The sequence below is a fragment of the Cavia porcellus genome, unplaced genomic scaffold (genome assembly GCF_034190915.1).
Source record: "Cavia porcellus strain 051 isolate PalLab524CR breed Dunkin Hartley unplaced genomic scaffold, mCavPor4.1 scaffold_11, whole genome shotgun sequence".
NCBI lineage: Eukaryota > Metazoa > Chordata > Mammalia > Rodentia > Caviidae > Cavia > Cavia porcellus.
In genome coordinates, this window is record NW_026947494.1 from 73,892,280 (window position 1) to 73,910,958 (window position 18,679).

General features: G+C 41.6%; 1 protein-coding gene across 3 annotated transcripts in view; it reads right to left on the bottom strand.

The window, feature by feature from the left end:
• Lyn (LYN proto-oncogene, Src family tyrosine kinase) overlaps positions 1-18,679 on the bottom strand; it is a 112,179-nt gene that overhangs the window by 30,260 nt on the left and 63,240 nt on the right. For all 3 annotated transcript variants that reach the window (XM_063258485.1, XM_063258484.1, XM_063258486.1), the window contains 2 exons: positions 8,528-8,710; positions 6,394-6,470 (listed from right to left, as the gene is read on the bottom strand). In XM_063258485.1, the coding sequence (XP_063114555.1) occupies positions 6,394-6,470; positions 8,528-8,710 (260 nt within the window). The remainder of the gene's footprint in view (positions 1-6,393; positions 6,471-8,527; positions 8,711-18,679) is intronic.

Genomic DNA, 18,679 nt, shown 5'->3' on the forward strand with positions numbered 1-18,679 from the left:
CCTTGCAACAGGCTTCCTCACCCTCTCAGCTCAGAGCTTCACCCAATGTGAGCATCCTCTGCTGTTCCATTTACAAAGTTACATCACTATTCTGTAGAAAGAGGTAACCCCAGAGCTGTACACTGGGAAGCTATATTTACTTGTTTTTGTTTTATTTGGTTTTGTTTTTTAACTGAAACAGACTTCTATTTAACTGAAGTGACTTTCATTTATTTTAATACATCTCTTCCCCATGATGATGTAGTCAAGCCAATATAAATATTTCATAAATATTTGTCATTTGAGCACACACCTCCACAATACCTCAGCAATATTTTTCAGCAAGAAAAACACCAAAGAGTAAAGACTGACACAGTTAACTAGGTAGAATAAAAATCTGCTCTAAATATTTCTAAATGAACACATCTGTTCAATTAAGAAAACGATCAGGATGATTTTTTTATTCTTAAGTAGGGTCTAGAACACTTAGCTGCCAAGTAGGTGCCAGATGGCAGAGCTCCATGCCCAGCTTATGCCATGAATTCCCAGGGAGTAGTTCCAACAACTCAGGCTCCTTCCTGTTGGTGTCACAAAATACGCTTCTCTGGGTGGGGTGAGCTGGTGCTTTGGTTGAACCCAGGTACCTTTGTCTTTGGCTTCTTTCTTTTTCTGATCATTTTCCTTGATAGGTTTCAGGAAGCTATTACCACTCTTTGAGTGTGTAAGGTGAACATTAATTGTCTTGCCCTTCCCTTGCTTGTTTACAATAATGCCAAAAGCATGCTGGGTAACACTGTAGACTCTTCCTCTGTTGCCATGGTGACATTTGTGTGCCGGTCCTTTTTTCACAGTACCCATCCCTCGATGTCTACAGCATTACCCTTTCCGTAGATTCTCATGTATGTGACAACAGGACCAACCCTATGTTTTCCAAAAGACCTAGAGAATACATAGCAGGTTCCTCTCCTCTTTCCCTTTGTGTTGTGGCTTTGGCAAATGACTGGAAGATACTCTGGTTTTTGAGCAACAGCTCTTTACTCACAACACCGAGGGGCCATGGTGTCCTGGTCACCATGTGGCCCCTTATCTAGAGCAGTGTCTAGCTCAGATGATTTTATGGAATTAATTAATTCTCACTTTCAGACTGACCTTTACTCCTTCTGAGAAGGCTCTTGTGCATACAGAAGAGCAGGGGCCTCAAGAGAGGCAGGAATTAGCGTCCCTGTGTAGAGAGGTGACACAGAGAGCCGGGAGGGGATGTGTTCTCCTGGCAGAAGGATGAGCCAAGTCAGTAACTGGAAGTTTCCACTTGCCTCTGAGATGGATTCACTACCCCAGTGCTACTCTCCCATTTTAGGAAAACAAAATGTAATGACACTAGTCAAGGGTCAACATTTATAAAGGTTTTGAAAAGAAAGTAGTTGCTGAATTAGGGTATTATGGCAGCAGCGGTGGTGGGGTAATATCAAAGAACAAACTTGAGCAAGAAAACCCACCTCTAACTACCTCTAACCTTCCTCTTAGGATCTTAACAGACAGAATGAGAAGAACCTCATCTGATAGTATTGGCCAGTACTTTGGAAATGTCCCCGCAATACCCTCCTTGAGGCTCTTCCTTCCTGATTTGCCACCATCAGACTGGTAGGTCCTCAACTGGCCTTATGACAAAGGGTTCCAAATCTGTATAATGAGTTTGCTAAAAGAAAAAAAGCTCTGATGGTAAAAGGCCTTCCTATAAAATAGTCTGCAGTTTCTTCCTGTCCTCATCTTACTAATGTCCAGCTTAAAACGGGACTTATTGTTTAATATTGGGGCAAAATATATCCTCAGCATAATCAGTACAAGACAGCAAGATCTATGTTTGGCCATAAAGATTTGGGGGCAGGAGAAGCTACAGAAATCATTAACTGTGATAGGAAACACACTGATAGGGGAAATATGTCTTATCGCTATAGTGCTGGGTACAAAATGATCACAAGAACAACTTGAATGCTGGTCAGGGTGCCAGCAGGATATGGAAGAGCCAGGATCCAGTAGCAATAATTCTGCCCATGAGGGCTGGAGGTTTAGCTCAGTGGCATAAGCACCTGCCTTGCAAGCAGGCAGTCGTGAGTTCAATCCCCAGTACCGATAAAAAGGAAAAAGACAAAAAAAAAAAAAAAAAAAAAAAAAAAAACCAAAAAAATAATTCTGCCTGTGCGTTTAGTAACCCCGGACAACTCCAAGTTCAGTTATTTTTCTACAAAATATATAACAATATGAATGCATTCAAGGGCTCAGATTAGATGATGGAGATGGAAGTGCTTTATCAACTAAAAGGAGCTAACATCAATGTGATTTGTTGCCATCATTTATAACAATGACATTTTTGTCATGAATAATTGTCCACTTCATTTTTGGTAATTTCTCCACCAAAGAGCAATAAATGTTTTGTTTTATTTGATTTGAAAGACAAGATGATTTATTTAACCTCTATGGTACCACTATACATTTTGCACATAATTTTCCTCTCAGTTTCCCCACTGTATGATTCCATTCTTTTCTCATCTGGGTAAAAGCTGGGGGAAATTCTACTGACCCCACTGCACTGAAATGTCAGACTTCCTTGGCAAAGGAGATCACTTACTTTTCTATGTCAGCACTGGAAGTACACAGTTGCTTCATCTGGTATAAGGAGAAACTCAGTGAGTAAATCTGCTGTGGTCAGAATTTCTTCATCTCTATTGACTAGAAAGAGAGACTTGTGGGCTGAGGGATGGTGAGAGAGAGTAGACTGTACTTAGGCTCTGAGAAGCCTTGTGAAATTTGACCTGCAACCGGAAGTGAAGCAATCAGCTGTCACGTGAGCGGGGCAGCCACCATGTGCGCCCAGTCACTTCCTGTTGGTGTGTCTGGAGAAGGGATGGTGGGGAAAGTAGACAGAGTATGAGGAAGTAGGCCATGGGGACAGGACAGAAGAGGGCACACACACAGTGGGAAAAGTCCCAACTCTGTCCCTAACCCTGTCCCCTGTGATTAAGTAAGCTGAATTAATTTGACTCCAACAACTATTCTTTGCTGTGAAAACCTGCTAAGTTTAATAATACCTTTAGTGAACATAACTCTTGACTATTGGCAATGTTTAGAGAGGAGAGCTAGCAGCAATATATTTTACATCCTACTAACTGTTTAGTCAGAGCTCAAACACCGACTGGACTCATGTAATTCTTCTGCTGCTTTATCCCTGACTTTCACCCTACATAGTAAGGTGCAGCAAAGGTCTAGGAAGCTTGCCTTATCTCAGTATCTGGGAACCAGCTATTAGGTTAGGCCAGCAAATAAATAATTTTTACTGCTCTCATGTCATTCACTATGGGAAAGTGACAAAATTAATCTGAAGCACATCATGGAAAAGGAAAGGTGGCTTCCTTGGTACAGGGGGAGAATCTCAGAGAGGTATGTGAAAAATGAGGCATGCTGGGCATGAAGGAGACCAAGTGGGCATTACCACACGGTGGTGAGGTGCCAGGTATGGCTGATAGAACCAGATATGGGGGAGCATGTGTTTCAGACTGCAGTTAAGGTACACAGGCCGGCCCCTCTCCTTGCTCCGAGGGGAGAGACCCCTTCCCATCAGTTGTCCGTACTTTAATAAGAAAAGTCACAAGCAAGTGATACAAATTATTTCATGGTGGGGCAACAGATGGAGGCAGAGTCTCATCAGCTCCACATTGAAAGAAGATCAGGGAGCTGGGGATTTAGCTCAGAGGCATTAACGCCTGCCGTGCAAGCAGGCAGTCGTGAGTTCAATCCCCAGTACTGATAAAAAAAGAAAAAGAAGAAAAAAAAAAAAAAAAAGCAAAAAAGATCAGGAAAGTCCGACTGAGGTTTATATCTTGAACAAAGGTTTATATCTGAAAAGGTTAAGTTTGGTCCTTTTGTTTTTAAAGAAGCAACATTTCTTAGGTTAAAAATAATTAATAAGCTGCGTTTTCCCTGCTCACCTGATGCCCAGTGCCCTGGGGAAGGAACGGTCCAAAGACCTTGGTCTGGGGTCTTGGGGCGGGAGAGTGAAGGAGCAAACCTTCAGCTGGAAGTGCAGCCCAGCAGAAGAGAGTGTGTTGGCTCTGCCGGGTCCTGGGTCTGACCCCCACTCCAGGCTTCCTCAGGGGCGCTCACCTGTAGTTCTCCCACTGGCACTCAGCCCTCTGTTCACTTACTCAGACATTTCACCAGTTCACCCACAGCCACTGCCCTCACTGAAAGACACCCAAAAGCTCATCCAGCGTGAGCTGGATGTGGTCAGTGGGTCAGCACAGAGACGGGGGTTAACTGTGCTCAGCCCACCCTGCCATGGAGCAGGCCCAGGCCATCACAGCAGAGCTCACTTTAGCTGCCTGGAATCCACTCTGAGGTCATGGCCAGCGTCCGGCTTTGTGATCATCTTGCTTGTGAGCCACAGAGATTTAGGAAAGAACTCCCCTCCCCTTCTTCATTTGTAAGTCAGAAAAAACTATCATTTGTAATAATAGCAAGTACAAAGTTAAATTAGAACATGATCACAGACGCTTTGACTCGGGCCTGACAACTTTTGACTACGACAAGATAATACTTTATGAGATAAGCTAGATAAATACAAAATACTCCGTGACAAAAGGAGGTCATTCTCCAGACATAATACACACCCTGATGCGTGTCTAGTGTACCCCGTAGGGCTGTGGGCACAGATTAGGCCCTCTGATAGGCTGGAACAGCACTCACCATGCAGACCTCCAGGCTGTGTGTCCACATCCTTGTTCAGTGCTATGAACTTTTACTACATTCTTCAAGGCTCTTATCTAAATAGGAGACACCCAAACCACCACCCCAGCAGAGGGCCTCATTTATCTGTGTCAAGTCAACACAAGTTTACGACTTCTGCTGTCTCTCCTTTTCGTCCTGCTATCTACCCAAGATCTGAGCTGCACTGGCCACGTTACCCTTCCCTATATTACAGAACAACAGCCTTCAACCTCTGGAGTCCCATGGAGCGCTCAGGGCCAGCACAGGGTGTCTGAGGTCACCATGCCTGCTCGGTCCTTTTCCTTCCCCTCCACTTCACGTCAGCAGTTTTGCTTCTCCGGTTCACATTTGCGTTTCTACTCAGATGAGGAAGCTGGGAAGCCCACCAGGTCCTGGCACGTGAGGGCGGGGTGAGTGGGTGACTTCCTGGTTCACTTATCTCTGGGATAGTGGGGTTTTGGCTTTCACCAGTAGGCTCTGAAGGGCATAGGTCCATGATCGCGCCTTTGCTCTGACCTCCACTATCTCCTTGAAGTAGGAAATACCATTCCTGTTGTATGGCCAAGTAAACTAAAAAAGCAAAGGACATTCTGAAGGTGACAAGGCTAGGACACAAATTCTGCTCAGGAGATGTTACTCTCCATTTCCGCCTAAGCAGAGTATTCTGATCCCATTTTACTAGAAGCACTTTACTTGTGTACCCACTTACTCCTTTGATCTTGGCTTCTCAGGAAAGCCTTTAGCAGTTTCCCAACTGGAAGAACGTTTGTGGGAAGAAATAGGCAACCTTTTCCTAGAAGGTCTTGTAAGGCTTTTGTGCGCTTACTATGGGTCATACGGTGCACAGCCTTCCTCGCATAACCACCCATGGCCACCACGGAGGAACAAAATCAGCAGGTGACTAATCATGACTAATAGACACAATGAAACTATTAAAAGTCAGTAGCTGGCATCATTCATACGTACTCTTCCTTGATATGCTGGGCACATGGCCGTGTTCTAGGTAATGTGTCTCTGTGCTGACATGGGTCTCAGGAAATGCATGATTCCAAAATAAACGAATGAGCAACCCCTAGGTTAGTACTAGCAATATTATAATAGGTATTTTTCAGAATGCTAGTGACACATGGAACAAGAAAGAATGAGAAGGAGAAAGACAGGAAAAGGAATGTATTTCCTTTTTTGGAGGATGCTGAGATCTTAATAGTATCTGCCCTTTAGAATCACAGCTTAAACACAATTATTGGCATGCTTTAAAAGTTGCTGCAGTCACACGGCGTGGGAATGGTTTTCTAAAATGCTGAGCAAAGGGACCAATTCAGCCACACTGTTTCTGTGACTGGTGAGGAAATAGTACTAGCATGAAGAGGCTTCCCTGTGTTACAAAAGATGACACCATGTCAAATCTGGACACACATTTACGCGCATACACACACACACACACACACACACACACACACTCATACACATTCTGTGTGAAACATCTGTGCTTGTCTCCAAGGAAGTGTAATAATTTAGAAGAACTTTTTCCTCATAGCCACATTTGGAAACACTCAAAGGAAACTTTTTCCTCGAAATGGTAACTGCATCCTGAATTTGAAGCAGGGAGGTTGCTGCAAATTTGCATGCAGCCTGGGCTGTTTAATCTCTTACCTGGGCAGAAAAGTCAATGAGCTTTGGGAGCAGCACTTTGCCTCCTTCGTCACTCTTGAGGAAGTCCAGCAAACTGCCTGTTGACACAGGAAGGGCAAGTAAGCGCGGCTCCAGCACACAAGAAAGAAATCCAAACAAAATTCAAATATCACAACTGCTGGGGGAAGACCCTACAAAACCCCTGGCCTGCAGTTCTAGACGGTCTTTTCCTGAGATTGGTCAAACTCAGCTCCTTCCAGGCTTTCACCTTTGGTCTGATGCTGAGTATGGCATGCGCTCCAGCTGAGGAAGGGTGCTGGTGGACAACACTGTTCTCCCAGTGCATGTAGGAATAATACATGTCAAAGTACCTGCTGCCAAAATGAGCTTCCCAGAGCCGGTTCTTCAGTGAGGGCCTCTGTAACAGGACGAATGGAAGCAAGTCCTCACAGAGGGAGCCTCTTGCAGACGCCAGGCGAGGCTCATTCCCAATGCCTCCAGGAAAAGGCACAGAATTCTGTGCATGTCATAGGTGCCCTTCAGCAGTATCTGAGGAACCAACTGTGCCCGGACAGGGTCAGACTGACCTAAATCATGGTAGGCTGATAGGCAAAGTCTCCCACTTCCTGGGACTCATCTCTAGAACAGGACCTGCTACTTCCCTGGAATTTAAGCCCCAATCTTCTAAGCAGCCTTGGTGGAGTCACTGACTTTAGTAAGTGTCCGTAACAGGAGTGGGCCTGGTAGCTCTGCTGGAGTCCTGGTGTGGATGTAATCAGGGATGGATTAAAAGCACATGACACTGTGTTTTGCAGACAGTAAGTGTTCAATAAATGTTATACTATGCCATCTATGACACAGAACAATAGTACTTAGTCCTTGGGTGCTGAAGAGATCACCTGTGGAAGGTATAGAGAGCAATCTAAGAGGCAGAGCGCTCCAAATGTTATGTATTGTTATGAAGAAAACACCATTGCTATATTTATGGTTAAAGATAGTGTTAATTAATTCAGCAACATTTACTGAACCACAAAGCATCTGGCCCTGAGCCTAGTTTCTGGAATCTAGTAACCCAAGGTATACAGGTTAGATTTGTTGGTTTTGTTTTTAGAAGGTCTTTTTGGAAGGACTCTGAGGAGCTGCTATTCCTACATGTTTTTTTTTTTTTTTTTAATTTTAAAGAGCCTAAATGTTTTAATTTTAAAGAGCCTAAATGTTTAACGAGCCTAAAAGAGTTTATCTTTCTAACCTCTTTGGCTATGTAAAGTATAATCTTCATTATGGATGAGTGATTATTAATTTTGAAATGTTCGTGTTGCTTGTTTCCACTCACTTCTCATTTCTGAAGATATTTTCCTTTTTTTTCAAATTATTTAAAAGTTTATTAGTATCTCTGCAAAACTGGATGCAAGTGAGCAAAAGAAGGATGGTGATCAGAGCCTTTTACCTGAAGGTGTAACAATGGGAGACTTTTGTTTGGAACCTCTTCTTTAGATGTTCTATGATTCCATATGAATTTAACTGCCACGTGTTGTAGATACATTAACTTGTTCTTGAATTCTAGCCAATCACTCTACCACTGAGCCATGTCCTAAGCTCCCATATTCACCATAATCCTGAGCATTTTGATAATGCTGAAGAACAAATGAGCTGGTTATATCATTCTGAGTATGCACCTTTTAAGCACATAACAAAAATGTTTTCCTGTGAAATATATATTCATTTACTCGACAAATATTTCATTTAGTAGGATCTCAGGTACGTGGTACTATTCTTGGAGCTAACAGGCATATGCAAGCAGATGGAGAGAAAATACAAGAATTATATATCAATTTTAGAACATGGGTTACATTCTCATGAGTAGATTTATAAAAAATGTTTTGTTTTCTCATTTTTTTAGTTTTTCAATAGCAAATATGTTATTGAAAAATTAAAAATGTTTGGTTTTTGAGTCTGAAACCTCTTAAAGATCCTTTGAATCTGAAACCTTTAAACTTTTAAAGTTTGGAAATATAATTTAGTGGCAGAGTGCTTGCCTAGCAAGTGTCAGGCCTGTGGCACAATCCCAAGCACCTTGAAAGACAGACAGACAGACAGACAGACAGACAGACAGACAGACAGAGAAAGGCAGGCAGGCAGGCGCTGGGGTACCCACCCTTGGCCATGTACTCGGTGATGATGTAGATAGGTTCTTCCTTGGTGACCACCGCATACAGTCTCACTAGCTTGTCGTGCTGCAGCGTCTTCATAAGATTGGCTTCCTCGAGGAAGGCTTGCACAGACATTGTGCCTGGCTTCAGGGTCTTCACAGCCACCTTCGTGCTGTTGTTGTAGTAACCTATGAAGGAAAAGGTGAGGCGTGCTGTGTCACATGGAAAATTCAAAGTTTCACTTTTTTTTTAGATGCAGAGTCAGAAAGCCACTTAGTTATAAAAAGAGGAAGTCTTAGATTAAAATTAGGGATGTGTTAAAATTAGGGATGGCTGGATGAAGGGAAAGTGGGAATGTTCACACTGCTTCCCCAGGCCCAGCTTAAGAAATATAAGCATATTTTACAGACACACACAGAGGTAATGATGTGGCAAAAATATGCCAAAATACACCTGAATACTGGTTTTCTCTAACGGTTCAATTAAGAGGAGTTTTAACTTTGTTTGCCATACTTTTAACCATTTACCAAGTTTTTAAAAATGATTGTTATTTTTATAACCAGAAAAGTGCTCTATTCATATACATAAACCGCAGAGTCAAATAAGCATTTCCCAGATTTTTTAGAGACCTCCGGTTAAGGACCTCTCTGTGAGAAAGGGTCCCGTAGTGGAAGGGAACTTCATCGGCCACTTCTCCCTGCCCAGGAGATGCAGCAAGCATGCTGGGGTCCTTTCGAGAAGGAACCTGCATCACTTTGCCTGTATTTTCCACACTGTCTTGACCACAGAATACTTGCTCATGGGATGCCCTCTGGGAAATGCTGATTCTCATGCAGTTCCCTTTAAAGCACCGTATATTTGGAAGTTGCCTCAACAAAATGCTTAATTTTAATCTTGAGTTTTCTCTTGGGAAAGCCTGTCTCAGTGGTTTGGCAAAGCAGAAATATAAATAATCACGCCCCATTTTCCTCTCCTATTTTCATACTTCTCTTGAAAGTGCAAAAAATAAAGTCAAGGAAAGAGGAATGCTGGTGCTGGCCCACCAATTCCCCCAGCTTGTGTCCACATTCTGGTACACTGCGGCTTTGAAGACCTCGCCGATGAGAGGTGACATGGGATTCATAGTCACAGTGTTACCCAAGTGTGTGCCGCATAGAGCTGATTGGAAAACGCGCAAACAGTAGCCATCACTTGTGAGGGGCAGACCTCTTTTCTCTTGTTACTATTCTATTTGGATTCATTTGTCAATGAATGTGTGCCTTTTTAAAAATAAATCATGTTTTAAAAGAAAATAAGTTGCTTTTCAATTTCCTAGCCCATGAATAGGCATGAAAAAGTATTAGTTTACAGTCAATTCAACATGTCTAGCTATTGAGTTTGCTTTTGGACATTCAGACTGATTGCTCAGGGCTGGTGATGCAGCTCAGAAGTAGAACTGTTTAGCATGAATAAAGTCTGGGCTTTTCCCCAGCACTGTCCCCTGGCCAAAAATGGACTTAAAATTAAAATGTTTCCTTTTTGATTTTGCTTAGAGTTTAATAGCCTGTGATATCTTATAGCAAAATGAAAAATGCCACATAAAATAATTATTTGAACATAAGAAGACAGTAAGACAAAGCTGACAAAAAATCCTAGATCTTTCTTAAAATCTACAACCTACACAAAAGAACAGTTAATATATATATATTAAACTGATTTGCTATCCAAATGCACAATTATAAACAGGATGATCTTTTCAATAAGTCTCAAGAGTAACTTTTAGGTAAATTCCATCAGCAGTAGTTTATTTTTATTTTTTTAAAATCTATTTTATTTCAAAGAGAAAAAAAGAAAACAAAATGCTACAAAATTTCATAACATGCCAATCAGTGTATAACAATGGGACTCTCATTGTGCACTGTCACGCCCAAATCATTCACCCAGAGCACAAGACATCTGCCTTCAATTGTATGAACAAATCCAGCACAAATTTTTCTCTTCAATGACCTCAGAAAAGTCAGTTTGGGAAGGATGACCATTTTCACTATATTTGGTCTTCTTACCTAATAATATGGGATATCTCCCCATTTTCTAGTATCTTCCTTCTTCAATCTCCTACACCGCACACTTGCCAGGTAGGCACGTAAGCCACTGAGCTAAATCCCCAGCCCTCTTCAATCTCCTTTTTAAGAGTACTTTAGTTTTCAAATCTTTTACATCCTTCGTTAGATTAGTTTCTAAATATTTCACTTTTTTGGATGCTATTGTTAACGGTGTTGTTTCCCGGACTTCTCTCTCAATGAGTTTATTATTCATGGACAGGGAGGCTATTGATTTTTGAGTGTTGACTTTGTATCTAGCTCTGTCACTGAATATACTTATTAAACCTACTAGTCTTTTGGTGGAGTTTTTGAGTCTTCTATGTACAGTTTCATGTCATCTGCAAATAATGATGGTTTAGCTTTCTTCTTTCCTATCTTTATTCCTTTTATTTCTCTTGTCTTAATGCTCCAGAAACATGCTGAATAAGAGTGGAGATAGTGGATACCCTTGTCTTGTTCCTGATTTTAAGAGAAAGCTTTCAGTTTTTGCCCATTTAGTATGCTGTTGGCTGTTTGTCATAGATGGCTCTGATCAGATTGAGATAAAGACTATCTATTCCAATTTTCTGTAGGGTTTTTTATCATGAATGGGTGCTGGACTTTGTCAAAACCTTTTCTGCATTTATTGAGATGATCATATGATTTTTGTCTGTGGCTCTGTTAATATGGTGCATTACACTTATGGATTTACATATGTTGAACCATCTGCATCTCTGGGATGAATCCAGCTTGGTCTTGTTGTATAATCTTCTTAATAATTTGCTGCAGTATGTTTTCCAGTACCTTTACTAAGGATTTTTGCATCTATGTTTGTTAGGAAAAGTGGCCTGGAATTCTCTTTCTTAGCTGGGCCCTTCTCTGGCTTTGCTATCAGGGTAATGCTTTCTTTCAGGAAAGAAATTGGGTTTTTTCTTTATTGGCAGGTTTTTAATTACATCTTCAATTTCATTGATTGATATTGGTTTATTTAGGGTTTTTATATCTTCTTGATTCAGCTTTGGTAATTCATATGTATCTAGGAATTTGTCCATTTCTTCTGTATTTTCCATCTTATTAGAATACAAGTTTTCAAAGTTGGTATAGATCTTCTGGATTTCTGCAGGGTCTGTTGTGATTTCACCCTTTTTATTCCTAATTGCATGGATTTGAGGGTTTTTCCCCTTTTTTCTTTTTTTTTGATAAGGTTGGATAAAGGTTTGTGAATTTTATTTAATCTTTCAAAGAATCAACTCTTTGATTCAATGATTGGGTTTCTTTTCCTCCAGTGTGTCAATTTTTGTTCTGATCTTTATAATTTCTTCTTTCATATGAGCTTTTGGTTTAGCTTGCTCTTCTTTTTCTAGAAGTCTATAGTTCATTATTAAGTTGTTTATATGTGTTTGCTCTGTATTCCTGATATAGATATTTACTACTATAAAGTTGCCTCTTAAAATTGCTTTCATTGTGTCGCATAAGTTCTGGTATGTTGTACTGTCATTATCATTCAATTGTAAAAACTTTCTTCTTTAATTTCATCTGTGACCCATCAGTTGTTCAGTAGGGTGTTATTTAATTTCCATGTGCATATGAAGTTCTTGTGGTTTCTTTTGCCACTGATTTCCAATTTCATTGCACTGTAGTCTCGTAGTATGCATGGGATCATTTCAATTCCTTTGCATTTACTTAAGCATGTTCTATGAGCCAATATATGGTCTGTTTTGGAGAATGTCCCATGTGCAGTTGAAAAGAATGTGTATTCTGATGTTGTGTGGTGGAACACTCTATAAGCATCTACTAAGTCCATTTGTTGAAAAGTCTGGTTTAGTTCTAATATTTCATTATTGATTTTTTGTCTAGTTGATCTGTCTTTTTGTGACAGTGGGGTATTGAGGTCTCCCAATACAATTGTATTAGAGCTGGTTTGATTTTTCATGTCCATTAGTAATTGTTTTATATAGTTGGATGCACTGGTACTTGTTGCATATAATATTTATGACTGTTATCTCTTCCTCTTGAATTGTTGCAGTGACCTTCTTTACCTCTTTTAATCAGTCTTGGCTTGAAATCACTCAGCCTGCCCAAAGAGTAACTATCTCCAGCAGTAATTAAAAATTACATTTGAATCACAAAAATTCCATTATAAACCTTGTTAGTATATAAACAGGTCTTCAGTTACATGAGTATATCAGTAGAAAGCATAGTCTATGAACAATTATGAATTAGTAAGTAAAACAGAAACATAGGTAAAGACTTAGGTGGGCAACTCGAAAAAGAAGAAATTCCAACAACTAACAAGTACTCAATTTTGTTAGTAGTCAGAGAAGTATGCTTTGGAAAGTAGGCTAATAGTATTTAGTGAAGATGAAGGTTCACAGGACAGTCTATGTGGTACTGGCCCTGTCCCTTCTGTGGATATTAAATCTGAGGATCTCAAGTCCCTTACATAAGGTGGCATCATATTAACATTCAAGCTACATACTGTGTATCTTACACTACCTGTATATTATTTGTAACACCAAATGCAACATAAATGCTGTATAAGTCATTGGTAAGACAGTACTGTTACATAACAAAGACAAGCAGAAAACCCTGAACCTGTTCTCCCCAAATATCTTCCACCCAAGGTTGCTTGAATCTGTGAATACAGAACCCAAAGATATAGAGGGCCAAATCCATCTCTCGTTACCCTACAAAAATTCGTGGGAAATATTCAGAGTGCATTTCTCACAGTAGCCAAAACCTGTAAGCAACTCTAATTTCATCAATAAAGAGTAAAACAGATAAATTCACGATCTGTTGTATGTGTTAGATAAGCACACACACAACTTTCTAAGTCAGTGAAGACAGATGACCTGTATCTAAAACATGGGTGAATCCACACACATTTCTGGCAAAGCATATCTCATATTCATCACGATTCATTCACATAAAACTCAAGAACAGGTGAAACTGGCCAGTAGCATTTGGAAAGGGCACATCACCATGTACAAACTATTTTAAAAAAACAGTGGGGCTATAGCTCAGTGGTAGAGCACCTGCCTAGATTCCAGCACCATAGGATAAGGAGAGGGGAGCCAGGAAATCATGACAAACGTTAGAATAGCAGTTGCTCCTGGAGGGCAGGCAAGGCTCAGTTGGGAAGGACAAGGGGACTCGAGCTGGCCAGTTTCCTCTGTGAGCTCTTGGGGTGGCCACACAGCTTTTGACTTTGTAATGCTTTGTGAAACTGAATATTTACGTGCATTTTCCTATCTGCTTTTGTAGTACATTGTAATAAAAGTATTACCTTCTTGTCACTGTGGAAACAGTGGAGCTCATGGAGAGCTTAATATATTTCCGAAGGATGAAGAAAACGCATGCTTTTTAAGGGTGAGGGAACAAGTTATCAGGAGACACGGCAGCTGCTAAAGACGTTAAAAATGCTGATAAGGAGCTTGAGATGAACAGTGATTAAACAGCTGTGACGCACAGCTCGAGGGTGGCAACAGCTTCCGCTAAATGATCCCTCAGGGTTGTGACTCTGAGAAGCACAGGACCTTGAAAAGCACCCTTCCCCCAAGGGCACCATTTTTATTCCTAAGGATCCAGCCGTCCCTTATCCAGGTATTCCCCAGGTATCAGAAGCTTCCTTTCACCTAGCCTGGGATATCTTATGGTTGCTACAGAAGGAAAATGGTTTGAAAAAAGATATTTTCAAGGAAGTACAGAACTTCTAGTGAGGTGGGACTTTGCCGCAGTTAAGGAAAGTGGATGTGACAAATTGAGAAAGGTCCAACTTTAGCGGCGACAAGCTTATCAAAGATGGGAGATGGTTTAAAAAATGCATGGAGCTGATATTGGAAATTGGCTGGTGATCCCTTCTGATGCAGTTGGCTCCCATAAGAATGCACCAAGCAAAATTGAATTAAAAATGTTTCCCTCTTTATGACCTCTTTTCATAGGCTAGGCAGTAAGAGGAAACACTATCTGACTCCTCAGCGTTGAGAGGAAGTAAGTCACCCAAGTCAAATGTCAAGTGGAGCACACAAACAGGAGGAAGCAGCTGGAAGCAGGGACACCTCTCTCTTTCATCCCCACTCAAACACTTCCCCCACAGGACAGGTCATTTCCTAGTGTTTGTTTTCCGTATTGCAGACCAAAGAAATTCTGATCATAAATGTCACAGGTAGTCTGTGAGTAATCCCTTTTGCTTCACAACCCTATTGACTTATTTGATTAACAGTGTATCATTTTTTCTGTCAATGAGAAAGCTAGCCTGCTTATCACTTGAGAAATGAAAACTAAATTCTGATAGTTGTAAATTGTACATGGCTTGCTGCTATACCCTTGCTTGAGATGACACACAATGAAGAGGGGACATCCTTTGTCCTCTGACTCATGTATAACAGCAATCACTATTCCTTTGAATTATGCTCAGTATTCTTCTGCTGTGTGTATTTAACAGATTAAAACTATTTCAGTAGCTAAGGACCTGTCTGACTGATAGCCAGACTCAAGATCCAACCAGAAAAAGACCGCACGTTGAATATTCTTCCTTCCCTTCCTTTTCCTTCCCTTCCCTTCCCTTCCCTTCCCTTCCCTTCCCTTCCCTTCCCTTCTCTTTCCTTTTTTCTTTCCTCCCCTTTCCTTCCTATTCCCTTTCCTTCCCTTCCTACTTTTCTTCCATCCATCCATCCAAGATTAGAAGGAAAAAAATCACAATTGAAAAGAATAACTATTAATGTCCATATCCTGGTAGTGATACTGTATTACACATTTCCAAAATGTCATCACTAGGGACAATTGGATAAATGGTACCTGGAGTCTTTTAGTATTCTTTCTTTCTTTCTTTTCTTTTTTTCTTTTTGTACTGAGAATCAAACTCAGGGCCTTGCACTTGCCAGGCAGGCACTGAGCTGCTAAGCTACGTCTCCAGTCCTGTGTTATTTATTTTATGCATATATATATATATATATATATATATATATATGCCAACTGTATTGAATGCAATTCATATCCCATACCATTTATCCATTTAAAGTACAAGGCTCATCGGTGTTTTGCATATGCAGAATTTTACAACCATCACCACAATCAGCTTTAGAACATTTGCATTACCCCAAGGAGAAAGCCCATGCTCATCAACAGTCACTGAAACTAGGCTCTCCTCTCCCTGAGGCAACGAGTCATCTACTTTCAGTCTCTAAGATTTGCATACTCTAGATGTGTCACAAAAATGGAACCATGTAATATGTGCTCCTTGTGGCTGGCTTCTTTCACTTATGTAACAGTCATCCAAATGTACTGTGTGTGCCAGTTCTTCAATTTGTTTTATTGTCAAATGATTCAGTTTCACAAGACTTTTGCTCTCAGACAGTTTGAATAAAAAGTGACATTGTGGTTAGAAAAGTCCAATATTTTTCAACGCTTTAACTATCCTCTTTTTTTTTTTGTCTTTTTTTTTTGAGATAGGGTCTTGCTATGCAGTTCAGGCTGGCCTTGAGCTCACTTTGTAGCCCAGGCTGGTCTCGAACTCTTATCGATCCTTCCACCTCAGCCTCCTGAGTGGAGTGCTGGGATCACAGGCGTGAGCCACCATGCCCGGCTCAACTGTCCTCTTTTCTAAACCTCAGCTTCTCCCAGGCACCACCTGGGTACCTGCTAAATTAAAGTTCTCTGAACTTGAAGTGCAAACACTGGGCACCTGCCCCACTGGATGCCTATGAACAGGAAAGGGTGGGAAGGGGCAGGGAGTTAGAGTATGTGCAAGTGGAAACAAAGACATTTTCCCAGTTCCAGAAAGGACCAGTGTGGCCGAGCTCCGGATGCACAACAAACAGGCAGAACTGGGACAAAACCAGGGCTATATGCCTGGTTCTCTTCAGTGCCCACCACTATCTTCCTGCCGGCCCAATTTCCTGCTGGCTCAACCTTCAGTGTTTTTGGAATGAGCAGGCAGGGCAGCCAATGGTACCTCTGTGTGCTGCCATCAGGGAGTTGGTAAGGAGTTCACCAGCAGAGCGGCTGGTCAATTTCCTGTTTCACCGTTACGCCCCGTAGCTTTCTAACCCTCGCTGCTGCTGACTGGGTGCAGGGAAGCATATGCCGAAGTTACCTCACCCTTACCAGGAAGCTCAATGGCCACACTGCTTACCACAGCACTTCAGGTGCCAGGCACCCAGTGTGGCAGTAAATGCACTTTTAAAGCAACACTGACTGAGCTACAACTCACATACATGCAATCCACTCAAGCAGCTGGATTAAGGTGTACTTGGTTGGCTGTTACTTAGTTCTCAGCACGGACTTCTGTCTTTTAATCCTGGCTTCACAGCTGGTCATGGGAGGGTTGAGACAACATTCCAAGCTGTCATTTTACATTCAGGGTGACTGCCTTACAGCGACTAAGTACAATGCCATTGAACTACTCTTACGTGTTCTTCATAACTTACCCTGCCAGTCATACGACAGAAGGGTCCAAGTGTAAGATTTGTAGTTTGGTTTCATACTTAAAACTAGGAAAATTCCATTGAAATTTAGCTTCTGGTGAGTAGAGTTAAACACAGAGAAATGAAAATAATAATACAAACAAAGCACCAAAAGCCAGACAGGACGGAAACATAATCTTGTTCTATCTTTCAGCCACTGACGGGATGGTGCTTTGTCCACCTCACTGATGTGGGGACTGAGGCTAACGAAGTCACCGAAGTCACCGTTACTTGTAGATGGCTTCTCAGTGGGGTCCACGGAAGTGCTCCCACGTACCAATCAGCTTGATTCTCACTGTTTAGAACGACCTCAGGCAGCCTCCTTCTCTAATTCCACCAAACGACAATAATGCCTCTCTTACAGGACTCCTATGTGGAGTGAGAAAATCAGTGAAAATGCACCTAAGGTAGAATGTGCAGAGGCAGCAGAAACCAGGTACTCTTTTCTGTCCTCCTGTCTTCCTCCCCAGGGTCCACACTCACAGCTGAAGTTAGCACACAAAGGAACAAGCACTCAGCTGGACCCAGAGACCTAGACCACAATGGGATGCAGTTGCAGCAGTGTTTTCTCTGCCAGTGCTCTCAATAAAGAGACAAGAGACTGCCCTCACCAGGGAAGAACAGGGAGAGAGGGCAGAGGCCCTGGCTCCTGGGACACGTCAGCGAGTCCGAGGAGAATGTTCAGGGAGCAAGGGATGGGAACAGGAGATGCCAGGGCTTCAGAGAGATGTGGCAGCTTTTAGGAGGAAAAATTCAACATGAGCAGACTATGCTAAGGGCATTTGGGGAAAATTCTTTTTACACAATTTTAAAGAATCTCCCACAGATTAGTTACTAATTGCAATAGTGGGAAAAACCTTGTGCATCTCCTTTAAAGCTGAACATGATATTAGCAAGAATGGAACCAACATTATGAGTCTCCGGTAGAGGTGTTAAGAACAGCTCATCACTTGGGCACTCCGATGTCACTCACAAGGGCTGGACCTGAGACACAAGATGAGAAGCAGCAGGAAAGCCCAAACTGCGGGGCAGTGTAAAAAAAAAACACCTGGGCTGGAGCCTAAAAACTGCGGGTGTCATGAGAGATGAAGGCAAGATGAAGGAAAGAGGCACCGTGTGTCACCCTAAGCTGGGAAAACAGTCACAGGACATGGCAGGGACTGCCGCGTAAGTTTAAATATGAACTCTAGGTTAAATAACAATCTGCATCAATGCTAAATTTGCAAATGTCACATTGGATTGTGCAGGATAATTGTCCTGCTCTAAGGAAATGCACACTTGAATATTTCAGAATAAACAACCATTAAACCTGCACTCACTCTCAAAGGATTCAACTGCAACACATGTGTGTAAGACAGACAGAGAGACAGACACAGGCAGAAAGAAAGAGATGGAGAAGAAAAAAGCAAAGGACCAGTAGGCATTAACAAATGGCGAGATATACTCTCATTATACTAGTCCTGCCTTCATTCTGTGAACGTGGAAAAATGAATAAATATTTAAAAAATATTTCAAGAGGAAAAGTGAAGAAGGCAAGTCATTTTTAAATGAGCAAACAATAGCTTTACAGTTGCTCAGAAAGTCTGACCCAGAACATAGCACATGACCCATTATTTGCACTGCTACTCTGCAT